At 37.3% G+C, this 22,570-nt stretch overlaps 1 protein-coding gene across 1 annotated transcript; it reads left to right on the plus strand.

The window, feature by feature from the left end:
* Positions 1-640: 640 nt before the first annotated feature.
* LOC100800213 (pre-mRNA-processing factor 19) lies at positions 641-21,595 on the plus strand. The gene is made up of 18 exons (XM_003535940.5): positions 641-955; positions 1,093-1,178; positions 1,864-1,935; positions 2,081-2,143; positions 2,379-2,465; positions 2,893-3,040; positions 8,811-8,932; positions 9,234-9,350; positions 9,474-9,569; positions 9,644-9,703; positions 10,622-10,696; positions 19,541-19,645; positions 19,937-20,056; positions 20,139-20,216; positions 20,294-20,390; positions 20,786-20,837; positions 20,986-21,056; positions 21,153-21,595. Exons 1-18 carry the CDS (start codon positions 943-945, stop codon positions 21,266-21,268), a joined length of 1,578 nt encoding a protein of 525 aa, XP_003535988.1. The 5' UTR covers positions 641-942; the 3' UTR covers positions 21,269-21,595.
* The last annotated feature ends 975 nt before the right edge of the window (positions 21,596-22,570 follow it).

Genomic DNA, 22,570 nt, shown 5'->3' on the forward strand with positions numbered 1-22,570 from the left:
AATGATACTAATAATTACAAAAATTATAAAAGCAAGTCTATCCGCTTGAACCTATTTTAACTCTATGTTGCTCATCCAAAAAATCAAAGACCTAATTAAATATACTTATTTCTCAAAATTTTCTCTAAGTAGTCTTGAGTTCGGGTGGGCCAAGTAAATTTGATCACCCCAACATTTTGTTTTCAACAAAAAATAAACAAAGTGTTAATAAACATTTATCTCAATTTTAAGATTTTATTTTTAAGGAGTCAAGTAAACATCATTTTTTAAAGATAATAATGTTAAGTTATTTTCCTTTTATATATTTGTATGTGCATTAAAAATAGGGGTGTCAATTTAAACCCACAGACAAGGATCCCTATGGAGATTGTCCTGTATGAGATCCCATGGGACGGGATCACTCCGCGTCTAATGAAATTACATAATTACCCTTATATTAATTGTTATTTTATATTTTAAATATTAAAACATTAAATATTGATTTTATAATTTACTTATATTAGAATTTAAAATTAATGTTTTAAATTATTGGTAAAATTTTTAAGTCTTTTTTAAATTTATCTATATTAAACAATATATTTTTTTTAATTTGAAAGACCCACAAGAACAGGTACAATGGAAAAAAAATCCCTCACAACAAAGATTGGGGACAAGGGGTTAGTTGGTGGGTGGGGGAGTACTCCTCGCCCCTCTCATGTGTCCCGTTGACATTCTTTTGTTAAGAACTCGAAATGGAAAATGGATCGGGCATATGGGCCGGGCCGTCCAGGGCGGATATCCAGTATCGTATCCGCTTGTAATAAAAGATACCTCTCTCACCCTTTCTGAATCATTTGCGGTGGTTCCTTTCGTTCACTTCCGTTTCCCTCTCACTCACACACTTCTCCCCAAAACCCAAAACCCTAACTCTCTTTCGCGCTCGTTCTCTCGCTCGCTGCAACCATGAATTGCTCCAGTTACTACCACTTCTCTTCTGATTCTTATTCTGATTTTACGCTGCTGGCTCTCTTTCATTCTGATTTTTTTGTTATAATGAAATTGTTCGGTTTTGCTGATCTGACTCTACATCGTCTTTTTTCTGTGTTTTTGCAGTCTCCGGCGAAGTTCCGGAAGATCCCGTCGTGTCCCGGAACTCCGGTCTCCTCTTCGAGAAGCGTTTGATTGAGCGACACATCTCGGTTACCCTTTTTTTCATTTTTTTTATTCAATTTACTGAGGGAATAAGAAAAAAAAGTGAGGAAAGAGTATAAGTCAAGTTCGGATAAGTGTTTTGATTGAGGAATGAGAAATGGGAAAGAAATGACACATTTTAAGTTCTTGAAGTCAAATTTTGAGCTTGTTTTTCGGATTCATGACTGGAATTTCAGATTCCGTGTGGTTTTAGTTATTAACCTAAGTAATATTTTAAACCATTTTCTTTAAAAAATATTTTTTTGAAAAAAAATTATTCTTCCCCTTTTTGCTCGTGCAGAAACCGGATTTTATGTTTGTCATGTGGTTAGGGGATGTGAAAGTTAATAAGATAGGACTGTGAAAGGATGGAATATAATTTGAAATTTAGATTTTTGGAGTAGCTCTATTATTATATGACTTCTGCTTTGGAAGATTTTGAAGCCTTGCATCTTTTATTGATTTTTTCCTCTGTTGCTTGTGCTGTGTTGTATTGAAAAAGAAGGAAAATGAGGCTTTTTTTACCTTGTTACTTGTGAAATGTGTTTGAAGTAGTTTTTATTATGTGTCTGTTTTTGCTATACAATGGGCATTGCGGAGGTACTTAATGTGTTTGAAGTGGTTTTTATTATTTGTCTGTATATACCTATATTATTGCTTATGACAGTTTCTGTTCTCAAATTTGCTATGTAGGATTATGGGAAGTGTCCAATTACTGGAGAACCACTTACTATGGATGACATTGTACCAATCAAGACAGGCAAGGTATGGTGGTAATGGAATCAGTTGTACGATTTTAATATTGAGTTAGGAGTTTATATCAAGACTAAGCACCTCATGTTTGCTGTTCTTTGCTTATCAAGATTTCAGTTGCAATGTACTGATTAAATCAGGATAATTTATTGTGCAGATAGTGAAACCCAGACCTGTTCAGGCAGCTAGCATCCCTGGCATGCTTGGAATGTTCCAAAATGTATGGAATTTATGCTATGCAGTATTCTTTATGATTTTTGTTATATTTTGCTTAATATTTTCCACTGCATTTTTAAAAAAATTATATGCTGCTATTGGGAGTTTAATGGTGGTTTATGTTAGAAAGTTTTCAAATAAATATTTAGACATGCTTAGATGTGTGTAGTCTTCTTTCTGTTGAAAAAAGTAATTATTTAGGCTTCCACTTGAGATGATTTGGTTTGCCTAATTTGTAGGAATGGGATGGATTGATGCTATCTAATTTTGCATTGGAGCAACAATTGCACACAGCAAGACAGGAGCTGAGTCATGCTCTGTATCAGGTAAGAGCAACAAAGTTATTAATGTAAAAAATCATTGTCTTTTATAGTTCTGCTTCTGCTTTGCATTTCCCAGCCCTTGAGTTTGCAATCTCCAAAACTTTGAGGTTTCTTTGCTTTTTGGATTCTCAATTTTCTGATGCTTTTTTCCCAATGGTCTGTTCTTTTTTTTTTTTTTAGGATAACTTGTTATAAAATAGGTGTATTTACTTTTCAGATATAATTGCTGTTCAAGTTATCTTATTATTAACTTTTGTTTGACTTGTTATGCTTTAGTATTACTATTTTATTTTTGAACTTTTCAATCCTTTGTTTGATTTTTTATTTCAATATGATCCTTTGGGTGATATTGATCACAAAATGATATTAGTGTTGTTGCTTAAATTCCGTTGTAAGAGCTGCCATTTTTTATATTAGTTTTAATCTGTAGCATGATGCCGCTTGCCGAGTTATTGCAAGACTAAAAAAGGAACGAGATGAAGCTAGGTCTGTACTTGCACAAGCAGAAAGGCAGTTCCCTGCTTCTGCACCAAATGCCATAACAGCAAATGACCCTGTCCTGAGCAACGGGAAAAGAGGTTTTCACGTTATCATATAGTCAAGTTATCTTTTTTGTATATATTGCAATTCTGCAGATTACTTTTTAGGCTGAGTTTAGTATAACTTTCATAAAGCTTTTACTTGAGAATTGAATTTTGTGTGTATTCTCACACATTCAATCTACTTTTCATTGCTTACTATTATATATATATATATATATATATATATATATATATATATATAGTACAAAGAGAGGGAGACAGCTGTTTACACTTACACAATACAGCTGTCTCCACAATATAGCTTTCTACATACAACTACAATACACAATACTTTAACACTCCCCCTCAAGCTGGAGCATACAAATCATATGCACCAAGGTTGGGACATATAGACTGAATCGTAGTTCCTCTTAAGGACTTAGTTAAAATATTTGCCGGATGGTCATTAAAATTGATGAACTTAGTGATAATCTCCTTGGACAATAGTTTCTCTCGAATGAAATGACAATCAATCTCTATGTGTTTAGTCTTTTCATGAAATACTGGATTTGAGGCAATGTGAAGAGCTGCCCGATTATCACAATATAACTTCATTTGCGCCACTTCACAAAATCCCAACTCTTGGAGAAATTGTTTAATCCACATAAGTTCCCATGTAACCATAGTCATAGATCGATATTCAGCCTCTGCACTGAATCGAGCAACAACAATTTGTTTCTTGCTCTTCCAAGAGATAACATTTACTCCAATAAAAACACAATATCCTGAGGTAGATCTCCTGTCTATGGGACAACCAGCCCAATCTGCATCACAATATCCAGAAACTTGAGTGTTATCCTTGTCTTCATACAACAATCCATGTCTTGGAGCCTTCTTTACATATTTGAGAATATGCATAACGGTATTCCAATGATCAACATGAGGATTTTGCATAAATTGGCTAACAACCCCAACAACAAAAGAAATATTAGGTCTTGTAGTGGTGAGATAAATGAGTTTTCCCACAAGTCTCCTGTATCTCTCGGGATCAGGGTAAATTCCTCTTTGATCTGCCATGAGCTTCAGATTTGGGTCCATAGGGCTATCAACAGGCCTACAATTTTGCATGCCTGTTTCCTCCAGTATATTAAGAGCATACTTTATCTATGAAATCAAAACACCATCTCTTGATTGAGCCACCTCAATACCAAGAAAGTACTTCAAATATCCCAGGTCTTTGATCTAAAAATGGCTGAATAAGTGCTCTTTTAGCTGAGAGATATTAATAGCATCATTTCCAGTAATCACTATATCATCAACATAGACCATTAGATAAACACACTTTCCAGGAGATGTATGACAATAAAAAACAGAATGATCTGCTTCACTTCGTTTCAACCCAAAAAGTTGCACAATATGACTAAATTTGTTAAACCAAGCTCGAGGAGATTGCTTCAACCCATGGAGAGATCGGTGTAGCTTGCACACTAGGCCATACTCCCCCTGAGCAACAAATTCAGTAGGTTGTTTCATATAAATTTCCTCCTCAAGATCACCATGAAGGAAGACATTTTTAATGTCAAGTTGATGGAGAGGCCAATGACGCATGGCAGCCATAGCAAGAAACAGTCGAACAATGGTGATTTTAGCTACAGGAGAGAAAGTATCAATAATCAAAGCCATAGATCTGAGTGTATCCTTTAGCTACTAACTGAGCCTTAAGCCGATCAACCTCACCATTGGGCCCGACTTTAATAGTATAGACTCATCTACAACCAATAGTTTTCTTACCAGGAGGAAGAGGGACAAGTTCCCAAGTACCATTGTTTTCAAGAGCCTGCATTTCATCAATCATGGCCTGTCGCCATCCAGGATGATCAAGTGCCTCATGAATATTGTTAGGAACAGTAAGAGAAGACAATGAGAAAACAAAAGAAAAGTATGAAGGAGACAACCGATGATAACTCAAGAAATTATAAATAGGATGAGGATTACGAGTAGATCGAGTATCTTTCTTGAGGGTAATGGGCCAGTCTGAATTAGAGTTATGAGAAGAAGTGGAGGAGGAAGGATCCATGGTTTGAGGATCTGTTGGAGGAGGATCGGAATCACGAGAAGAAGACTCAGGCATTGTAGAACTAACTTGCTGGGTCCTGTGTTGATATGTAATGAGGTGGAGGAGCAACTTCAGTTGAACTTGGTGGATGAGATGGGATTCCAGTAGCACTTTGGTTGGGATTACTCATAGGACCAGGAGATGGGACTGGAAGAACTTGCTGAAGGGAAGAAGAATAGTCTATGGAGGACGAGAAGAAAGGTGTGTCCTCAAAAAAGGTAACATCAACAGACAGATAGTATCGTCTTGTAGTTGGAGAGTAACACTTGTAATCCTTTTGAAGACGAGAATATCCCAAAGACACATTTAATGGCCTTAGCAGAGAGTTTGTCTAAATCAGGAAAGAGATCATGGACAAAACAAGTACAACCAAACACCCTAGAAGAGACATGAAACAATGGATCATGAAAAAAAATAGAGTGAGAAATCTGATTTTCAAGAGAAGAAGACATCCTGTTTATTAAGAAACAAGCAGTGAGAACTGCATCTCCCCAATGGTGTGTAGGAACATTTGAGTTTAACATTAGGGAGTGTGCAGTTTCAAGGAGATGACGATTCTTCCTCTCTGTTATGCCATTTTGTTGTGGTGTATGAGGACATGTGGACTGATGTAAAATACCTTTTGAGGATAAAAAGGAGGATAGATCATGAGAAAAATACTCTTTAGCTTTATCACTTTTGAAAATCTTAATAGTTTTTTCAAATTGGTTAATCTCATTAAAGAAAGGCATAAATATAGGCAAAAGTTCAGATCTATCTTTCATTAAATAAACCCAAGTACATATGGAGAATTCATCAATAAAGGTTACAAAATATCTAAAACCAAAAGATGTGACACGACTTGGTCCCCAAATATCAGAATGAATGATAGAGAAAGTCGAGTTACATCTTTTTTTAGTTTGAGGAAATGATGACCTAACATGTTTCCCTAATTGAGGGAAGCATGTTAGGTCATCAGCCTACAATTTGTTGAGGGAAGCGACAGTCGACGGGATCCACGACAGTGTATATCGTGAATTGTGGAAATTGAAGGTGCCACTTAAGTATGCAATATTTGCTTGGAGGTTAATTAGGGATAGGGTACCTACCAAAATTAATTTACACAGAAGACAAGTAGCAGTCTCGAACACTAGCTGTCCTTTATGCAGGAATGAGGTGGTTTGAGGGCCAAAAGATGGAAATGGTGGTGGATAGTTGTCACGTGGACCATTTGGAAGCAAAGAAATAAGATGATATTCTCCAATGAGGATTTTGACAGCAACCAAGTTATGGATGACGCAGTTTTCTTACTTTGGACATGGTTGCGGAATTTAGAGAAGGATTTTTCCATGCATTTTAACCAATGGTCTAGTAACATTTCTGCAGGGTTCATGTAACAGTAATTTTATCTAATCTAGTTTTGTTCCAGCTGGGGTAGCCCATTGTGGTTCCACCCCTGACTCCATTTTAGTTAGTTTTGGAACCAATGTCTTGGGCATATTTGTGTTGGGCACCCCAATATTTGTAATTTAGTACCTCTGGTACTTCATTAATATATATTATCTATTTTTGCTGAGCAAAAAGAAAAAAAAATGTTTCCCTAATTGACAAGATTCACATTCTAAGACTTGAAGATTCTTAAGACTAGGAACCATCATTTTCAGTTTTGGTAGACTTGGGTGACCCAGACGTTCATGCAAAAGCTTGGGCTTTGAAGTTGCAAAACAGGACACTGGAAGGTTGGATTTTAAGTAATAAAGTCCTCGTGATTCACGTTCTTCTCCAATCAGATGACCCGTACCATGTTCTTGAATAACAAAAGAATTAACATAAAAGGTTATTGAGCAATTTAACGAACGAGTCAGCTGACTTAATGAGATTAAGTTGTAGGAACAATGAGGAATAAATAATACAGAGTTCAACTTTAATGAAGGAAACAAAGATACTTGACCAATTCCTTGAGATGCAACTTTGGACCCACTGGCCACAGTAACAAAGTAAGGAGTTTTTGGAAAAGAGATAGACGAAAAAGATGATTTGTTACCAGAGATATGATCAGAGGCACTTGAGTCAAGTATCCAAGAACTAGAACCTTCCATAGATTGAGAGATACATGTTGTTGAAACACATGGTACCGAGGAGGATTGAGCTTGGTTGTTGGATTTTTCAGATTTAAGCTTCAAATATTCTAGGTACTCCTCATTAGAAAACTTAGACTCTGATTTTTCTGATTTAGATACATTTGCTACCTTGTCAGGAAAGCCATGTAAGGAGTAACAATTTTCTTAAGTATGACCCATCCTCTTGCAATAGGTGCATTGAGGACATCCACTCCTTCCACCGCGACCTCCTCTGTTGTTACGACTTCCTCCTCTTCTACGAGGTGCAACCATGGCTGATGTTTCTACGACTTCAGCTAAGTTTTCATCTTTCAACACATGGGGCACAGGAAGAAGTTTAGTAACTAGAGAGTCCATTGACGGAACTTGATCACCAGCAAGGACTTGATCACGTACATGATCAAAATCTGAATGTAGGCCTCTCAAAATAAGAACCATGTAAAGCTTGTCCAGCTTCCCATTTACTTCCTCCAAAGAATCAGCCACAAGAAACCTTTTTAACTCTTCCACTACCGCTCGAGCTTTACCTATATGTGCAATCATATCATGGCTGATCTGTTTGAGTGTAGCAACTTTTTGGGTTGCATAAAAAAACTTTCAATATTATTGGCAAATATCTCTTGGGCCTTCTTCCTAAAAGAGCAACATGTTTTGAATGATCTAAGGATTTCCAAAACATCCGGCTCAACAGATTGCCACAACACAACACATAGTTGAAAGTCAAGTTTTTCCCACTCAGATTTCTTGTTGTTTGGGACAGCACTAGCTCCTTTTTCCAAGTGGTCATGATATCCTTGGCCAAGAAACCACAACTCCACTTAGGCAGACCAAGAAAAGTAGTTCTTCCAGTTGAGTTTTGCAATAGTGATGGTGGGGGTTCTAGAGAAGAAGAACACAGGACTGACAGAGGTCATTTCTGATAAAAAAGACGAAGCCCTAACGGAGAAGGAGAAGAGAATGCAAGGGCTGGAACGATCAAGCTGTCAATACCAGAAAACAGGGATTGAAACGTGCCCAGAAGGAGACGACGAAGCTGTTGGAACTAGTCCGGTGAGCTTCCGGTTACCAGAGGGCGGCGCGTGGTCGTCACGCGCCGAAATTGGCGTGGATTGGTGGCGGCACGTGGAGGTGCGTGGCTGAGATTTTGGCCACGTGACTTCCAGGGGTGAGTCACACTCTTCAAGGTGCACCCAACCCTGGGATCGCCGGAAGATAAGGTGGTGGATGACGGCGGACGGTGACCGGAGACAAACAAAACGGTTATCCGCTTTGATACCAACATGAGAATTGAATTTTGTGTGTATTCTCACACATTCAATCTACTTTTCATTGTTTACTATATATATATATATATATATAGGGTACAAAGAGAGGGAGACAGCTGTTTACACTTACACAATACAGCTGTCTCCACAATACAGCTTTCTACATACAGGCATACAGCTACAATACACAATACTTTAACACTTTTGCTTACCCCATTAATGTTATAGATGAAAGTTTTCAGAAGCTTACATTTAAAACTTTCTTAAGGATATTTTTCCCCAGTGGCTATTAGTTCTTTATTTTTTTTTGTTTCAATTGTTTATTTGAATTATCTTTTTACATTTAGCTGCTGAGGATGAGGATCTGGCTCCTGGTGCAAAGAAAATTCATCCTGGAATATCTTCTAGCATAATTTCCGAGCTAACTGATTGCAATGCTTCTCTTTCCCAGCAGAGAAAGAAGCGACAGGTACTCTCTGATATATATTTATATTTTCAATTGTTTCCTCAGGTTAATATCTTTTTTCTTCATTTTGAGCTCGGTTTTGCTTAGAGCTTTGGATAAGTTGGATATATTGAATTTTTAGTATTCCTTTTTACTGGTTTTGACTTGCCTTCTAAAATTATTATATGTGTGTATGTATGTGTATCAATGTATGTATATAAACTTTTGTGGCATATTTCAATTATTTATTTGGTGTTTCTAATTGTAAATTGTATATTTTAATGTTTGCACTTGTTTGTGCATATTTTTCTTTGGTTTGTTTCAGATTCCTGCAACTTTGGCTCCTGTTGAAGCTCTAGAGGCATATACCCAGATATCTAGTCACCCCTTTCACAAAACAAACAAACAAGGGATTATATCTCTTGATATCCTTTATTCTAAGGTATTTCTTTTAACTTGTATACATAGTGGAAACATGCAAAAAGGCTCTCTGTTTTTCAAAAAAAAAAAAAAACTAGAAAACTAATGGGTGCTAATCCAGGATCATCCCTTTCTCTGTTTACAGGATTTAATTGCAACTGGAGGTATTGATACAAATGCTGTTATTTTTGACCGACCATCAGGACAGATATTAGCTACGCTCAGTGGTCACTCTAAAAAGGTTTCATTTTAGTTGGAATGACCGGAGTTATCTTTTCTTCAACTTCTTTTGCTGATTATGGGTGCTTTTGGTAGGTGACCAGTGTAAAGTTTGTAGCTCAGGGTGAATCATTCTTAACTGCTTCAGCAGATAAGGTAAAATTGCTATCCTTTACTATAGGTTTAAATGCTTGGAAGTTAGAACCATTTTATTTTGGATCCTTTTGGATAAACAAATTAATTGTGTAAGTACTTGTGTAGAAAGTGTTTTTAACTCATAACCGAAGAGGAAATATTAGGGTTAAATTGTTTTTATTAAAGCCATAAGCTATTTTGGATAGCTCCTTGAAATAAGGTGTAAACAGCTTATGGACATATAATAAGCTATTTTCATAAGCTCTCCAAAACACTCACACTAGTGGTTATGTCATTTTAGTACAAATAAGCTGCAAATAAGCTCTTCCAAATGAGGCCTTGATCATCTTTCTCCACCCAGGAGCAGACATTGTATAACATGACACACAAGTTCCATTCATGCATTGCTGCTTTCATTGTTTTCTCCTGAGCTTGCTTTTTGCATAGTAAAATTAATACAAATTTGTGAAGTTGTGTGAGAACTGTGACCCCCTGTCCATTCAATATTTTTCAGTCTCTTGCAATTTACTTTTGCATTTTGTTTTCGTAAATGGAAATTCTTTTGACTATCATACTTGTTCGACCAACAGAAAATGATGAATATGACTTGTAAATGTGAATTCATAAGCACCCAGGAAACTGAAAAGATTTAGTTTGGTGCTAAGACTAATACTTGCAGGTGTAACTTTATCCAATTTGATCGAAAGGTTTACATTAGTGTTTCTGTGGGGTTTGTCCAAGCATGTTTTTCTTGTCTCTGGTCATCAGCTAGTAGTCAGTAATGTGATTCTTTCAACTTAGTGTTATCAAAGTACAAATGCAAGTTCTGAAACAAATTAGTTAAGTGCAGTTTTCTCTAATCTGCAACTTTAATGTTTACATGTTAGCTGTTTTAATTTTGCATATTCCAGTGGTCAATGTTTTGACTTTATGTTGCAGACAGTTCGACTATGGCAAGGGTCAGATGATGGTAACTACAACTGCAGGCACATCTTAAAGGATCATACAGCTGAGGTAAATGAAACTAAGGTTACCATATTATATTTGTAATTAGTTATAATTTTGTGTACTGACATCATTCCTATCTAGGTTTTCTGATTTTGCTGTAAAAATAAGCTGGAAGAATTTTCTCTCCTATTTTTGAAGATCTAAATTTCAGTGTTTTTTTCATTAGTGAAATTGGAGCATGCCTACGTTGTGCTTATTCATGAGTTTAAGGTTAACTTATGGTAAAGTGATGAGGGCATGGTGCATTACTTGATTCTTCCAGTGGCTCAACTTTAATTACAAAAGCCTTCCAAATATGCCTATTTGATGTTTGTAAATAATTTGATCTGAATTCCTCTTCAACAATGTACAAGTTTCCCAATATTTGGGTGATAATTTTGCTGTCATGGTACTAAAATTTACCTGTGGGCTGATGCCATGCTCTTTGCTGTGTGATAGTGGTTTCAATATATTTGGTAGCTGGTAAGATTATTTTATAGGATAGGATTTTATTTTTTTTGTACGAAATAATAACTTTCCATGTTTGATGGTAGGGCTTGAAATGAATTCTTTTGTACAATAAGAAATATTTTATAGATAATAGTGAAGAATGTACAGAGAATGAAAGATGCTAGAAATACTTTAAACCACAACTCCACCTTTAGAACCAAGTGAAGGAGTTCTCAAATAATTACCTTTCCCTTATTGGCTGCAAAATGTCGTCTAATTTTTCACTCCCCCAAGTTCCCTAAAGGGCCTAAACCCTATGAAGCACCAATACTGACATGGACACCGGACACGGACATGTGAACACCTGTCAAACACATCAAACTCAACCCGGACACGGACGTCGGTGTCGTGTCGGACACCGGACACGGCAAGGGGCTGGAGTGTCCGTGTTTCATAGCCTAAACCTCAAACAAAATTCTTCATGCTTAATGTTACATTTAGAGAGAGATAGAGAACTGATAGAAATCATAATTGTGTTTTCATTATTGATTTGATGATTACAACAAAGGTCTATATATAGAGCAGAGTTCACAATGAGGCCTAACTCTGACTCTAACAATTACTAACTGATTCTGTTAGTAACTAACAGAATCACAACATACTAACTAACTAAGAAGAGACAGCTAATAGTAACCACAAACAGTTTTTACAACTAACTGAAAACTAACTGAATTTAAGACTTCTCTCTAACACTCCCCCCACAAGCTCAGCAGTACTAAGTACTCTGAGTTTGGAGCGGAAGTTGTAGAACAAATGCTTGCTGAGTGATTTGGTAAGTATGTCAGCAACTTGGAGTTGTGCAGGAATGTAGGAAACAACCAAAGACTTGTTCAGAACCTTTTCCCTCACAAAAAAAATGTCTAATTCCATGTGTTTCGTTCTGGAGTGAAGCACAGGGTTGTGACTAATAGCAACAGCACTTTGGTTGTCACAATAGATAACTGGAGGAGGGATGGGAACTTTGAGCTCATGGAGAAGAGACTGGAGCCATAGAACTTCAGATGCAGCATGTGCTAGGCTCCTGTATTCTGCCTCTGCACTAGATTTAGCAACCAGAGTTTGCTTTTTAGACCACCAGGACACAAGATTAGGACCAAAAAAGATACAAGCACCTGAAGTGGACCTCCTATCATCAATATCAGAGGCCCAATCTGCATCACAGAAAGCATTAATGCTGAGAGGGGCACTGGTGGTGGCAGGCAGAAGGGTGAGACCATGATCAATGGAGCCCTTTAAGTATCTTAAGATCCTTTTGACTGCACTCCAATGAGAGACCAGTGGCTGAGCGAAAAACTGACACACCTTGCTGACTGAGTATCCAAGTTCAGGTCTGGTAATTGTAGCATACTGCAGGGCTCCTACAATGCTTCTGTACAAAGTGGGGTTGTCAAAGGGGTCAGCACCAGTTTTGGACAACTTAAGATTTGCAGGTAAAGGAGTGGAAATCCCTTTGCAGTCTTCCATGCTTGCTCTGTGAAGTATATCTCTAATGTATTTAGCTTGAGATAAATGAAGAGCACCAGATGGAGTAAGCTTGCATTCTATGCCCAGAAAGTACTCAAGAGTGCCAAGCTGCTTAAGAGAAAAGGTATCATTCAACTTGTTCACAATGAGGTTAATAGCAGTGTTGGAGGAACCCGTGATGATTATATCATCTACATAAATGAGAATAAGCAGGCAGCAGCCATGTTTGTTGAATATGAGAAGAGAGGGATCACACTTGGATTGTTGAAAACCAAAGGAGATGAGAGTATTTGTCAAACTCTCATACCAAGCCCTTGGGGATTGTTTTAAACCATATATTGCCTTGTGAAGTTTGCATACAAGAGTGGATTCACCCTGAATAAAGCCTTGAGGTTGTTGCATGTAGACATCTTCATGGAGTTGCCCATTAAGAAAGGCATTGTTGACATCAAGTTGAATAAGGGGCCATTTGGAAGTAAGAGCAATGGTGAGGACAGTTCTCACTGTGATTGGTTTCACCACTGGAGAGTAGGTGTCACTGTAATCTTGACCATATTTCTGGTTGAATCCTTTGGCGACCAAGCGTGCTTTATATTTGTTTATGGTACCATCCGGGTTCTCTTTGATCCTGAAAATCCATTTGCACCCGATGGCTCTTTTATGAGGAGGAAGAGGTACCAAGCTCCATGTTTTGTTAGCTTGAAGAGCTTGATACTCTTGTTGCATAGCTTCAGTCCAGTGGATAGATGAAAGAGCTTGCTGCACAGTGGTTGGTTCAGTGGTTGTTAGATTGATTGTGGGAAAGAGAGGAGGTTTGAGATGGCCAGTTTTGGATCTTGTAAGCATATGATGAGTGTTGGTTGTAGGTGAAGGAGAGGAAGTGGGAGTGGAGTTAGGATCAATGGTGGAGGAAGCTGTGGAGGGTAAGGTTGGAGTTGGAGAGGCAGAGGCACTGATGTATGGTGAAGATGTGTGGCTGGGAAAGGTAGTTGGTATGTGAGGAGTAGGTTGGTTGTTTGGTGTGAGATTGTTTGGTGTGTGAGGAGTTTGTAGGGGAATATGGTTGACAACTCCAAGGGGAGCTGCTGATGTGACTGTTTGGTTAGGAGAGCAAGTGGTAGGTGGAGTGATTTGATAAGGGAAGTGCTTCTCATTAAACAACACATCCTTGGAGATATAGATGCGGCCAGACTTATTGTCAAGACACTTGTAACCCCTGTGAGAAGTAGAATAGCCCAGAAAGATGCATTCTTTTGACCTGTATTGGAACTTAGGATTGTTGTAAGGGGTTAGAAGAGGATAACAAGCACAACCAAAGGCTCTGAGGAAGTTATAATCAGGAACATTATTGAATAGAACTTTGAGGGGAATGCAATGATTATGAGATGCAGGGAGTCTGTTTATGATGTACACAGCAGTATGAAAAGCATGGTCCCAGTAATGATAAGGGAGAGAGGAGTGGGAGAGTAAGGAGAGGCCCATCTCCACAATGTGCCTATGCTTTCTTTCGACCACACCATTCTGATGGTGGGTGTGAGGGCAGATAATGCGATGAATGATTCCTAACTGACTGAGATATGATGTAAAACTTCTGAATTCACCCCCCCCCCCCCCCCCCCCAACAGTCAGATTGAATGGCTTTTATCTTAGTGTTAAGCTGTAATTCAGCTAATGCTTTGAATTGTTTGAAAATAGTAAGTGTTTCTGATTTGTCATGAAGAAAATAGACCCAAATATATTTGCTAAAAGCATCAATGAATGAGATGTAGTATTTGTAGCCCATAGAGGACTGCATGGGGGTTGGACCCCATAAATCACAATAAATTAACTCAAGTGGAGAATTATAAGTGCTTTGAGACAGTTGGGAAGGCAATCTGTGTGACTTGCCCAGACAACAAGAGATACAAAAATCAGTTTTGTTTTTATTGAATGTAGGCATATTACATGATTTCAAGACATTATTCATAGTGTCTAGATTTGTATGGCCTAGCCTGTGATGCCATTGAAAATACAAGTCATTGTGACTAGTTACAATAGAATGAACAGAATGGTGTCTAGAAGAAAGACTAGAAGTAGTTGATGACTGAGAGTGAATGGGATAAAGTCCAGCCTTGTCCAATTTTCCTTGAAGCAAGATTTGATCATTGTCCTGAGATTTCATGACAAAGTGAGATGGATGAAATTGAATGTATGCATTATTATCAGATGCAAATTTTGAAACATTGATCAGATTTTTGTTGATGCTAGGAACATGCAAAACATTATTTAAATGCAATGTATGATGAGGATGAGAAGGTGAAGGAAAAGCATAAGAGGAAATTCCAGTGACACGCAAACCTTGACCATTGCCAAGGAATATGTGCTCAAGGTGAGAAGGAGGAGGAGCAGAGCCTGGAGGAGGTTGCATGAGAGTAACATGCTGAGTAGCAGCTGTGTCAAGATTGTTGTTCATGGTAGGGTGCATGGCATAACCAGTGAAATTGGTCTGAGGTGCATATCCAGTGAAGTTGGCCTGAGGTGCTGCTTGCTGCCACTGAGGGTTACTTTGAGCCCAATTGTTGTTATTTGGTGTAGTGTTCCTTACATACTGATAAGGGTTGCCATGAACATAAGGTTGATTGCTTCCATAAGCAGCATTAAACCTGTGATAACAGTAGGAAGCATCATGGCCTGTGCGATGACAGACTTGACACTGAACAGTGGAACGACCCCCACGACCACCACGATTGCCACGGCCATTTCTTCCTCCACGACCTCTAGATTGATTGTTGTTCTTGAAATTGTTGTTTTGAGAGTCGTAATTGCCTGAATTTGAGTTTCTAGTTGTCCAATTGGCTTGAGGAGCAATCTGGGTTTCTGTCGTAGAATTAGGGTTCACAGAATTGGGGGTTTTTGAATTTGGCTGAGATTGAGTAAAATTGAGGGATGCAGCTTCTTCAGTGATACGCACCTTGTCCAATCGCTGCTCATGAGCCAGAAGAAGGGCCCTAATTTCCTCTAAATCGAACCATTCGATCTTTGAGTTGATTAGGGTTACGAGACTTTCAAATTCATTAGGAAGACCTTCAAGAATCACATCAAGTTGATCTTGAAGGGAAACAGACTCACCAATTGATGTCAACGAATCTGAAATGTGTTTGATTTTTGCCAAGAATTCAGAGATTGAAGATGATCCTTTCTTCGTGGTGCGTAGCTGAGTTCGCAATTGTCGCGCCTGAGCCTTGGTTTTCGATTGAAAGGATTGATGGATATTTTCCCGGAGTTGGAATGTGTGCTTGCAACCAATGACAGAAGGAAGAATGGCAGGGGAAAGAGATGAATGCAGCCATGCTAAGAGGAGCTGGTCCTGTAATTCCCAGTTGCTGAAAGCTGGGTTTTCAATATTGGCAAGGCGATCGTGTTCCGAAGTGTATTGAGGAGGTATCTCAGGAGTGACACAGAAACGATGAAGGCGATGAGCCCTTAGGACTGGTTCAATCTGTTGCAGCCATACAAGATAGTTTGTTGCATCTAATTTGACAGAAATCTTGTAGTTGAAAGAAGATAGAGGTGTGATTGTTGAGTTGGGTGTCGCCAAGATTGGTGGTGTACGAGGTGTGTGACGTTGGGAATCCATTGAAGAAGGGAAGATTCAGAGGAAAGAGGAAAGAGGAAAGAAATGGAGGATCTTGCCACGCTTGTGGAAGAATCAGAAGGCTCTTGATACCATGTTACATTTAGAGAGAGATAGAGAACTGATAGAAATCATAATTGTGTTTTCATTATTGATTTGATGATTACAACAAAGGTCTATATATAGAGCAGAGTTCACAATGAGGCCTAACTCTGACTCTAACAATTACTAACTGATTCTGTTAGTAACTAACAGAATCACAGCATACTAACTAACTAAGAAGAGACAGCTAATAGTAACCACAAACAGTTTTTACAACTAACTGAATTTAAGACTTCTCTCTAACACTTAAAAACTCATGGTGACCATAGTTGTCAATAGCGGCCGTAGGGCCGCTATAGCGGCGGAGCGACACCCATCCGCGACGGACACGTGTGTAGCGGCACGGTTTCGGGTCGCGGCGGAGTGGCACGGGTTGCAGAGCGATTTTTTGTGCCGCTACTTAGAAGCATTGGTGGTTCTAAGTGGGTTCGGTGGTTTTGTTCTGTGTTGCTTCTTTTGCTTTCTTCTTCCCAAAGAGAGAGAGACAAAAGACTCAGATGTGTGTTTATCCGGCGAACCCTCCTTTTCCAGATGCCCCTTGAAAGAGACAATGCTAAGAAATGATTGATCTCACTTGAAATCGCCTGTGTGAACTTCTCGAGACTAGTTCCATCCGCTTTGGTATTTTTAGTGTGAGAGCGGACGGCAACTGCAGTAACAGCGGACACAACTATTAATAAGACAGCAAAGAGTGACAACAACACAATCTTTTTCCTCCCGGAAGATCTTAGAGAGTTGAGGCGCGAGGAGCCACCAAGATCAGAGGGTCCCAACCTTCCGTAGTCCATTGTGATGTGTTCCTTCTTTGGAGAGAGAATGAGGGAGCTAGATTGTGGTGATGTGTACATAATGAATGGTGCCCTTTATATAAATGACGGTGCTTAGTTACTTCTACTATTGAGGAGTGAAAAAGTGAGTGGTGTTGTGTGGAGCTTGTAGGTTGGTGTGAAGTCGATGTCGCAGGGAATTAGCTGGCTGCTACTATGTATGCCCACGAGCTAGGTTGAAAACATAGGGATAAGAAAGGAAAAATAGAAAAGAACCACATTTTTTAGGTATATATGTAAGTAGGGGGAACATAGGGATAAGAAGGAAAAATAGAAAAGAACCATAGAGAAAGTAACAATGTACATGATAACAAAAAAATTGAATAGAAAATGAAAAGGAAGACAATAGGTGAAGGTTGAGTATATGAGTATATATGTGTAGAGGCGAGTTCGTTGACCATGGATTCTAAGCTTAAAAGCAAGGTTTTTAAAAGTTGATTGATTATTCAATTGATTAAGGTATTGATTTAAAGTTTAACATATCTAGTTAAATTGTAGCCAAACAATATTAATATATAATAATAATGTTAATAATTAAATAATATAGAAATAATATTAAATAAATATAATAATATCATAATTTTATAATATTAAAAACTTATATATATATATATTTCTGTTTTTGAACACACACACACACACATATATATATATATATATATATTATTAATTATTTAACACAAAAAAAAACATTAGAATAGCGGTCATCCTGCTATCCCACTTTTGGGGTCGGTCGCTCTGCCCCGTTACGCCGGTATTGTCAACTATGATGGTGACAACATCTTATTTAGTTTCTTACTCTGCTGCTCTGTAATTCACCATTGCTGCAAGTCTCTGCAATGCATTCTGCATCACCTTAGACATCTTCTCTTACAAAGTTGGATTTTACCACAAACAGTCATAGGAGAGTCATGGGATGTGAGTGGTGAGTGTTCCATCAATTTCAGTGGAAGCTATTTTCCATAATTTGTGCTCATCTATATCACTAAATGCATTCTGCATCACCTTAGACATCTTCTCTTACAAAGTTGGATTTTACCACATAAACAGTCATAGGAGAGTCGTGGGATGTGAGTGGTGAGTGTTCCATCAATTTCAGTGGAAGCTATTTTCCATAATTTGTGCTCATATATCACTAATCACCACAGTGAATGTTCATTTTCAGCTTGTTAATCATTGACAATGCTAAAACAAAGCAAGCATAGCTAACAGGTAACAAGTCTAATAGATTAATCATGTCTGTCCTGTATCTTTCAGATCTATATTAAATCACTATCCCATTGATTTGGTGTACAGGAATTTCAATAAAACTTTTAATTTAAGCAGAAGGTAGGTGGTTCTATGTGTTGACCATGCTTGAAGCCCAAAGTGCTCTTGCATAAGGGGGCATCAGGTATCTTCACCTATTAGCTTAAGCTTTTGGGATAGCTGGTTCATGATATGGCATCAGAACATGCTGTATCCACTTTGAGAATAGTTTCTCCCTTATGTTGTGTTAAGCTTGTGGAACTCAATTACCGCCAAAACCATTATGCACTCTGTCTGTTTCAGCCTGTTTTGTTACACTGATGGGCATTGTTTAGCTTGTAGATTGGCTCCATTTTGACCCTCCCATAGACTGACTGCCATGTCTAGTTCTAAATGTAGTTTGGCTCCCATTTCAAGTATCAGATGCAGTTTGATCCATCTTCATCCCCCAACTCCAAACTTGGTTTGGCCTTTCTCTCTGACCCCATATGTAACTTTGCCCTTGTCTCTGAACCTGGATGATCATTTTGTGCCCTAGATTCAGTTTGGTTATTTTCTGGATTTATAGGATTATCAGGAGTCTAGTACTAGTACAAATAGATGCTAATGTTTTATCCTCTGTATAAATATCCATCACACATATGGTATCACATGCTCAAGAAAATTAGTTAGAATCTCTATTCCCCTGTTCCTCCTTCCCTACCTAAACCCTGATAATTTCAATATTGTAAAGATCCTAACAACCATTTAACTGCCAGAAACTCTTGACTGCTAGGTTTTGATATGTTTTAGCTTTACATCATCATTGGATTTTGGTGTACCTATTGCTTTTATAAATGCTCATAACAGCTGGTCAAATACTTGTCTGTATAACTGTAGTTGCTTCTTTTCAGTTGAGTACCTCTTGTAATCAGTTTGAAATATAATATCCGCAATTCATTGTAAATTTTGTTGTGTATAAAACCTTGAAATTGCATGCCTTTAAGATTGCTCTTCTTAAATGATGCTTCTACTAAATATATGGCTTTCCCGAACCTGTCAAATTTTACTCGTCTTGTTTACGCACTTCTTCTGATGCAAGAATGATTTGCCTTTCCAATTTTTCAGGTGCAAGCTGTCACTGTCCATGCAACCAATAATTACTTTGTGACTGCTTCACTTGACGGCTCTTGGTGCTTTTATGAACTTTCTTCAGGGACATGTCTGACTCAGGTATGATCTCTTGTTTTTGCTGTAATACCAGCAATAAAAGGGAAAGAACTATGCATGCACATGAAACTTTTTTTAGTGGTGTACTTTTCTTTTGCCAGAATGTGAAAGTTAAGTGTTTACAGCACTAGCAAAGTTCTATGAGATGGTTTAGTAGAGGTGTCTGAAGAAAGTGGATATATTTTTTTTTAATTTCTTTAAAATCTATCTTACGTAAGTTATAGATTTAAACCTTTCCTTCAGTCTTTCCTACAGAAGTTCTGAATCAGACAATTAATGATACGAGTTGTGTAGGTTTATGACACTTCAGGTTCTTCTGAAGGGTACACTTCTGCAGCTTTTCATCCTGATGGTCTTATTCTTGGAACCGGCACCACAGAATCTCTTGTCAAGATTTGGGACGTAAAAAGTCAGGTAAACAATTTTTCTTATACTTTGTTTAAAGTTTAATTTTAATATTCACTGTTATGTTCTTACCTTCCTCCATTGGTTGTAGGCAAATGTTGCTAGGTTTGATGGACATGCTGGGCCAGTAACTGCCATATCTTTCTCTGAGAATGGATACTTCCTTGCGGTATGCAAGAAAATGTAACGAGTAAGTATGATGATTGTTTTATACAGTATTTTTAATTGTATTCTTAAATTCTACAGACTGCTGCTCATGATGGTGTTAAGCTTTGGGATCTACGTAAATTGAAGAACTTCAGGAATTTTGCTCCATATGATTCAGAAACACCGACGAGCTCCGGTATTCATTTTCACTTGTTGATGGCCATATAACCTATTTATATAATACCGGTTAGGAAGTTGTACATACTTCAAAGGGTTTACTATCTTTTTAGTCCTTAAACTTTTTAAAATTTCTGTTTAGTACATGAACTTTTTTCCATTTGTTTTTAGTCCTTTAACTTTTGTTTTTCCTGACTTTTAGTCTCTTAACTTTGTTCCGTCCTTACTTTTAGTCCCTTAATTTTAGTCACTTAAAAGGATTAAAAGTAAAGATGGAAAAAAGTTAAAGGATTAAAAGTAAGGATGAAAAAAAAGATAAGGGACTAAAAGCAGAAATTCTAATAACTTTAGGGACTAAAAAGATAGTTTACTCTCATCTCAAAAGCCCTTCATCTAATTTTCTGTATCTTGCAGTGGAGTTTGATCACAGTGGATCCTACCTAGCAGTTGCTGGCTCTGATATAAGGTGAAGAAAACTGTCTAGTACTAGATTTATTTAGTGACTGTTTTAGAATGTTACAGAAAAAATCTTCTCAAGCTTGTTAGTTTGTCAATCCCATACGTTTGTTTTTTTATACCTGAAATTGATTTCCAGTGCCTGTTAACTTATGCAGGATTTACCAAGTTGCAAATGTAAAATCTGAATGGAACTGTATCAAAACCTTCCCTGATTTATCCGGAACAGGTTATACTTTTTTTCCCGTTGTTTATTATTCCTTCAGAGTTAGATGGTTTCTTGTTTGTCCAGTTAATAATACACAACTTGAACCTTTGTTATCAGGGAAGAACACGTGTGTAAAATTTGGTTCAGATTCTAAATACATAGCAGTGGGATCAATGGACCGGAATCTTCGGATATTCGGCTTGCCTGGCGAAGATGCTCCTACTGAGTCATAAAATGCCTCAGTTGCACAAGCCAAAGTCTTGCTCTGGAGTAAACAGTTGCTACCCGCTATTGGTGCTTGGTCTAAATATCTATGATGAGATTGGAGAAGTTAATGAAGATAATGGTTTCTTTGATTATTCAGTCTCGCTCCTCACATACCCTGTTGTGTATGTGGGATGGAGCAAATGTACTTTTAAGGCTTTTGTGCAGCAACATTACCATGCCTTGATCATGGCTGCTAACCTTAATGACAGAAGCTGCAATATTTTCCGTAGTCATCCGTAGATAATTTTGTAACGTCAATTGTTTAATTAGTGAGATAACTGATTTGTCGGCCATTACTTACTATCGGAATTTTATATGGTGGTAACTATTCTTATTCGGGGTGTTTTGTTGATTTATTAGACATAATTAAAAAAAAGGGTAATAGACATCAACTTCTAGTAGACAGCTTGTGATAAACAATATTGAGAATTCCTTTTTCTTCTAGATATGACGTTTGTGATAGATTATAAAAACAAGCGATCCAACGAATGGGAAGGAATTGGCATATTTACCTTGTCCAACGTAAAGTATTTGTTGCTCGAAATTCGTAGTGGCAAAAGGGAATTGTTCAATAGTAAAATGCTTTAAATATGAAATAGTTTTATAAAACAAACGAGACCATAAATTTTTTTTATCAACAATCTTGCAATTACAATTTTTTTCTCTGTACCTGTCATCTTAATTTTGTGAGTGAAGATTGGTAAAACTTCTCATTATAAGCCATTGAAAATATTATATCAAACTAGATTTCGTATTGATGTAATGAGTATGGATTTTTACAATTATTATTTTATTCTTATGTTCTCATTCACAGTTTATCAATTGTTATTTAAATTAATGTTTTAAATAAATAATTATAATTTATTTGCAAAAATACTAAATTACTTATTTTGTATCTTAAAGTTTCACTTGTTATAACATAAGACATCAAATTTGTTATTTCATCAAATTATACTTCAAAATAGAAATTATATTTATATCTTTCAATGTTTGAAAGATTAAATATCATATATTGAGAACTAAATTGTTGGCCCACGACAACCCTAGAATGAATATTGAACCAAACTAACACTTTTATCTAGCATTACCCATATGGGTGTACTTTAGTCATATTCCAAAACATCTTGAGAAAATTGTACAACAAAATCATGTTTTCGTTATGCAATTGGGGTGAAAAAATTTAATGAAATCACATAATGAAAATATGGTTTGTTGTGTTTCTAAAATCAAAATATAACGGATTTGTATTTATGTCATTATTTTTAAAA

This window comes from Glycine max, chromosome 10, assembly GCF_000004515.6.
Source record: "Glycine max cultivar Williams 82 chromosome 10, Glycine_max_v4.0, whole genome shotgun sequence".
Taxonomy (NCBI): domain Eukaryota; kingdom Viridiplantae; phylum Streptophyta; class Magnoliopsida; order Fabales; family Fabaceae; genus Glycine; species Glycine max.

Bases quoted from the DNA above. Each gene is read 5' to 3' on its own strand.
- LOC100800213 (XM_003535940.5), top strand. The intron at 2,144-2,378 runs GTATGGAATTTA...CCTAATTTGTAG, and splicing joins TGCTTGGAATGTTCCAAAAT to GAATGGGATGGATTGATGCT. The intron at 19,646-19,936 runs GTATGATCTCTT...CGAGTTGTGTAG, and splicing joins CAGGGACATGTCTGACTCAG to GTTTATGACACTTCAGGTTC.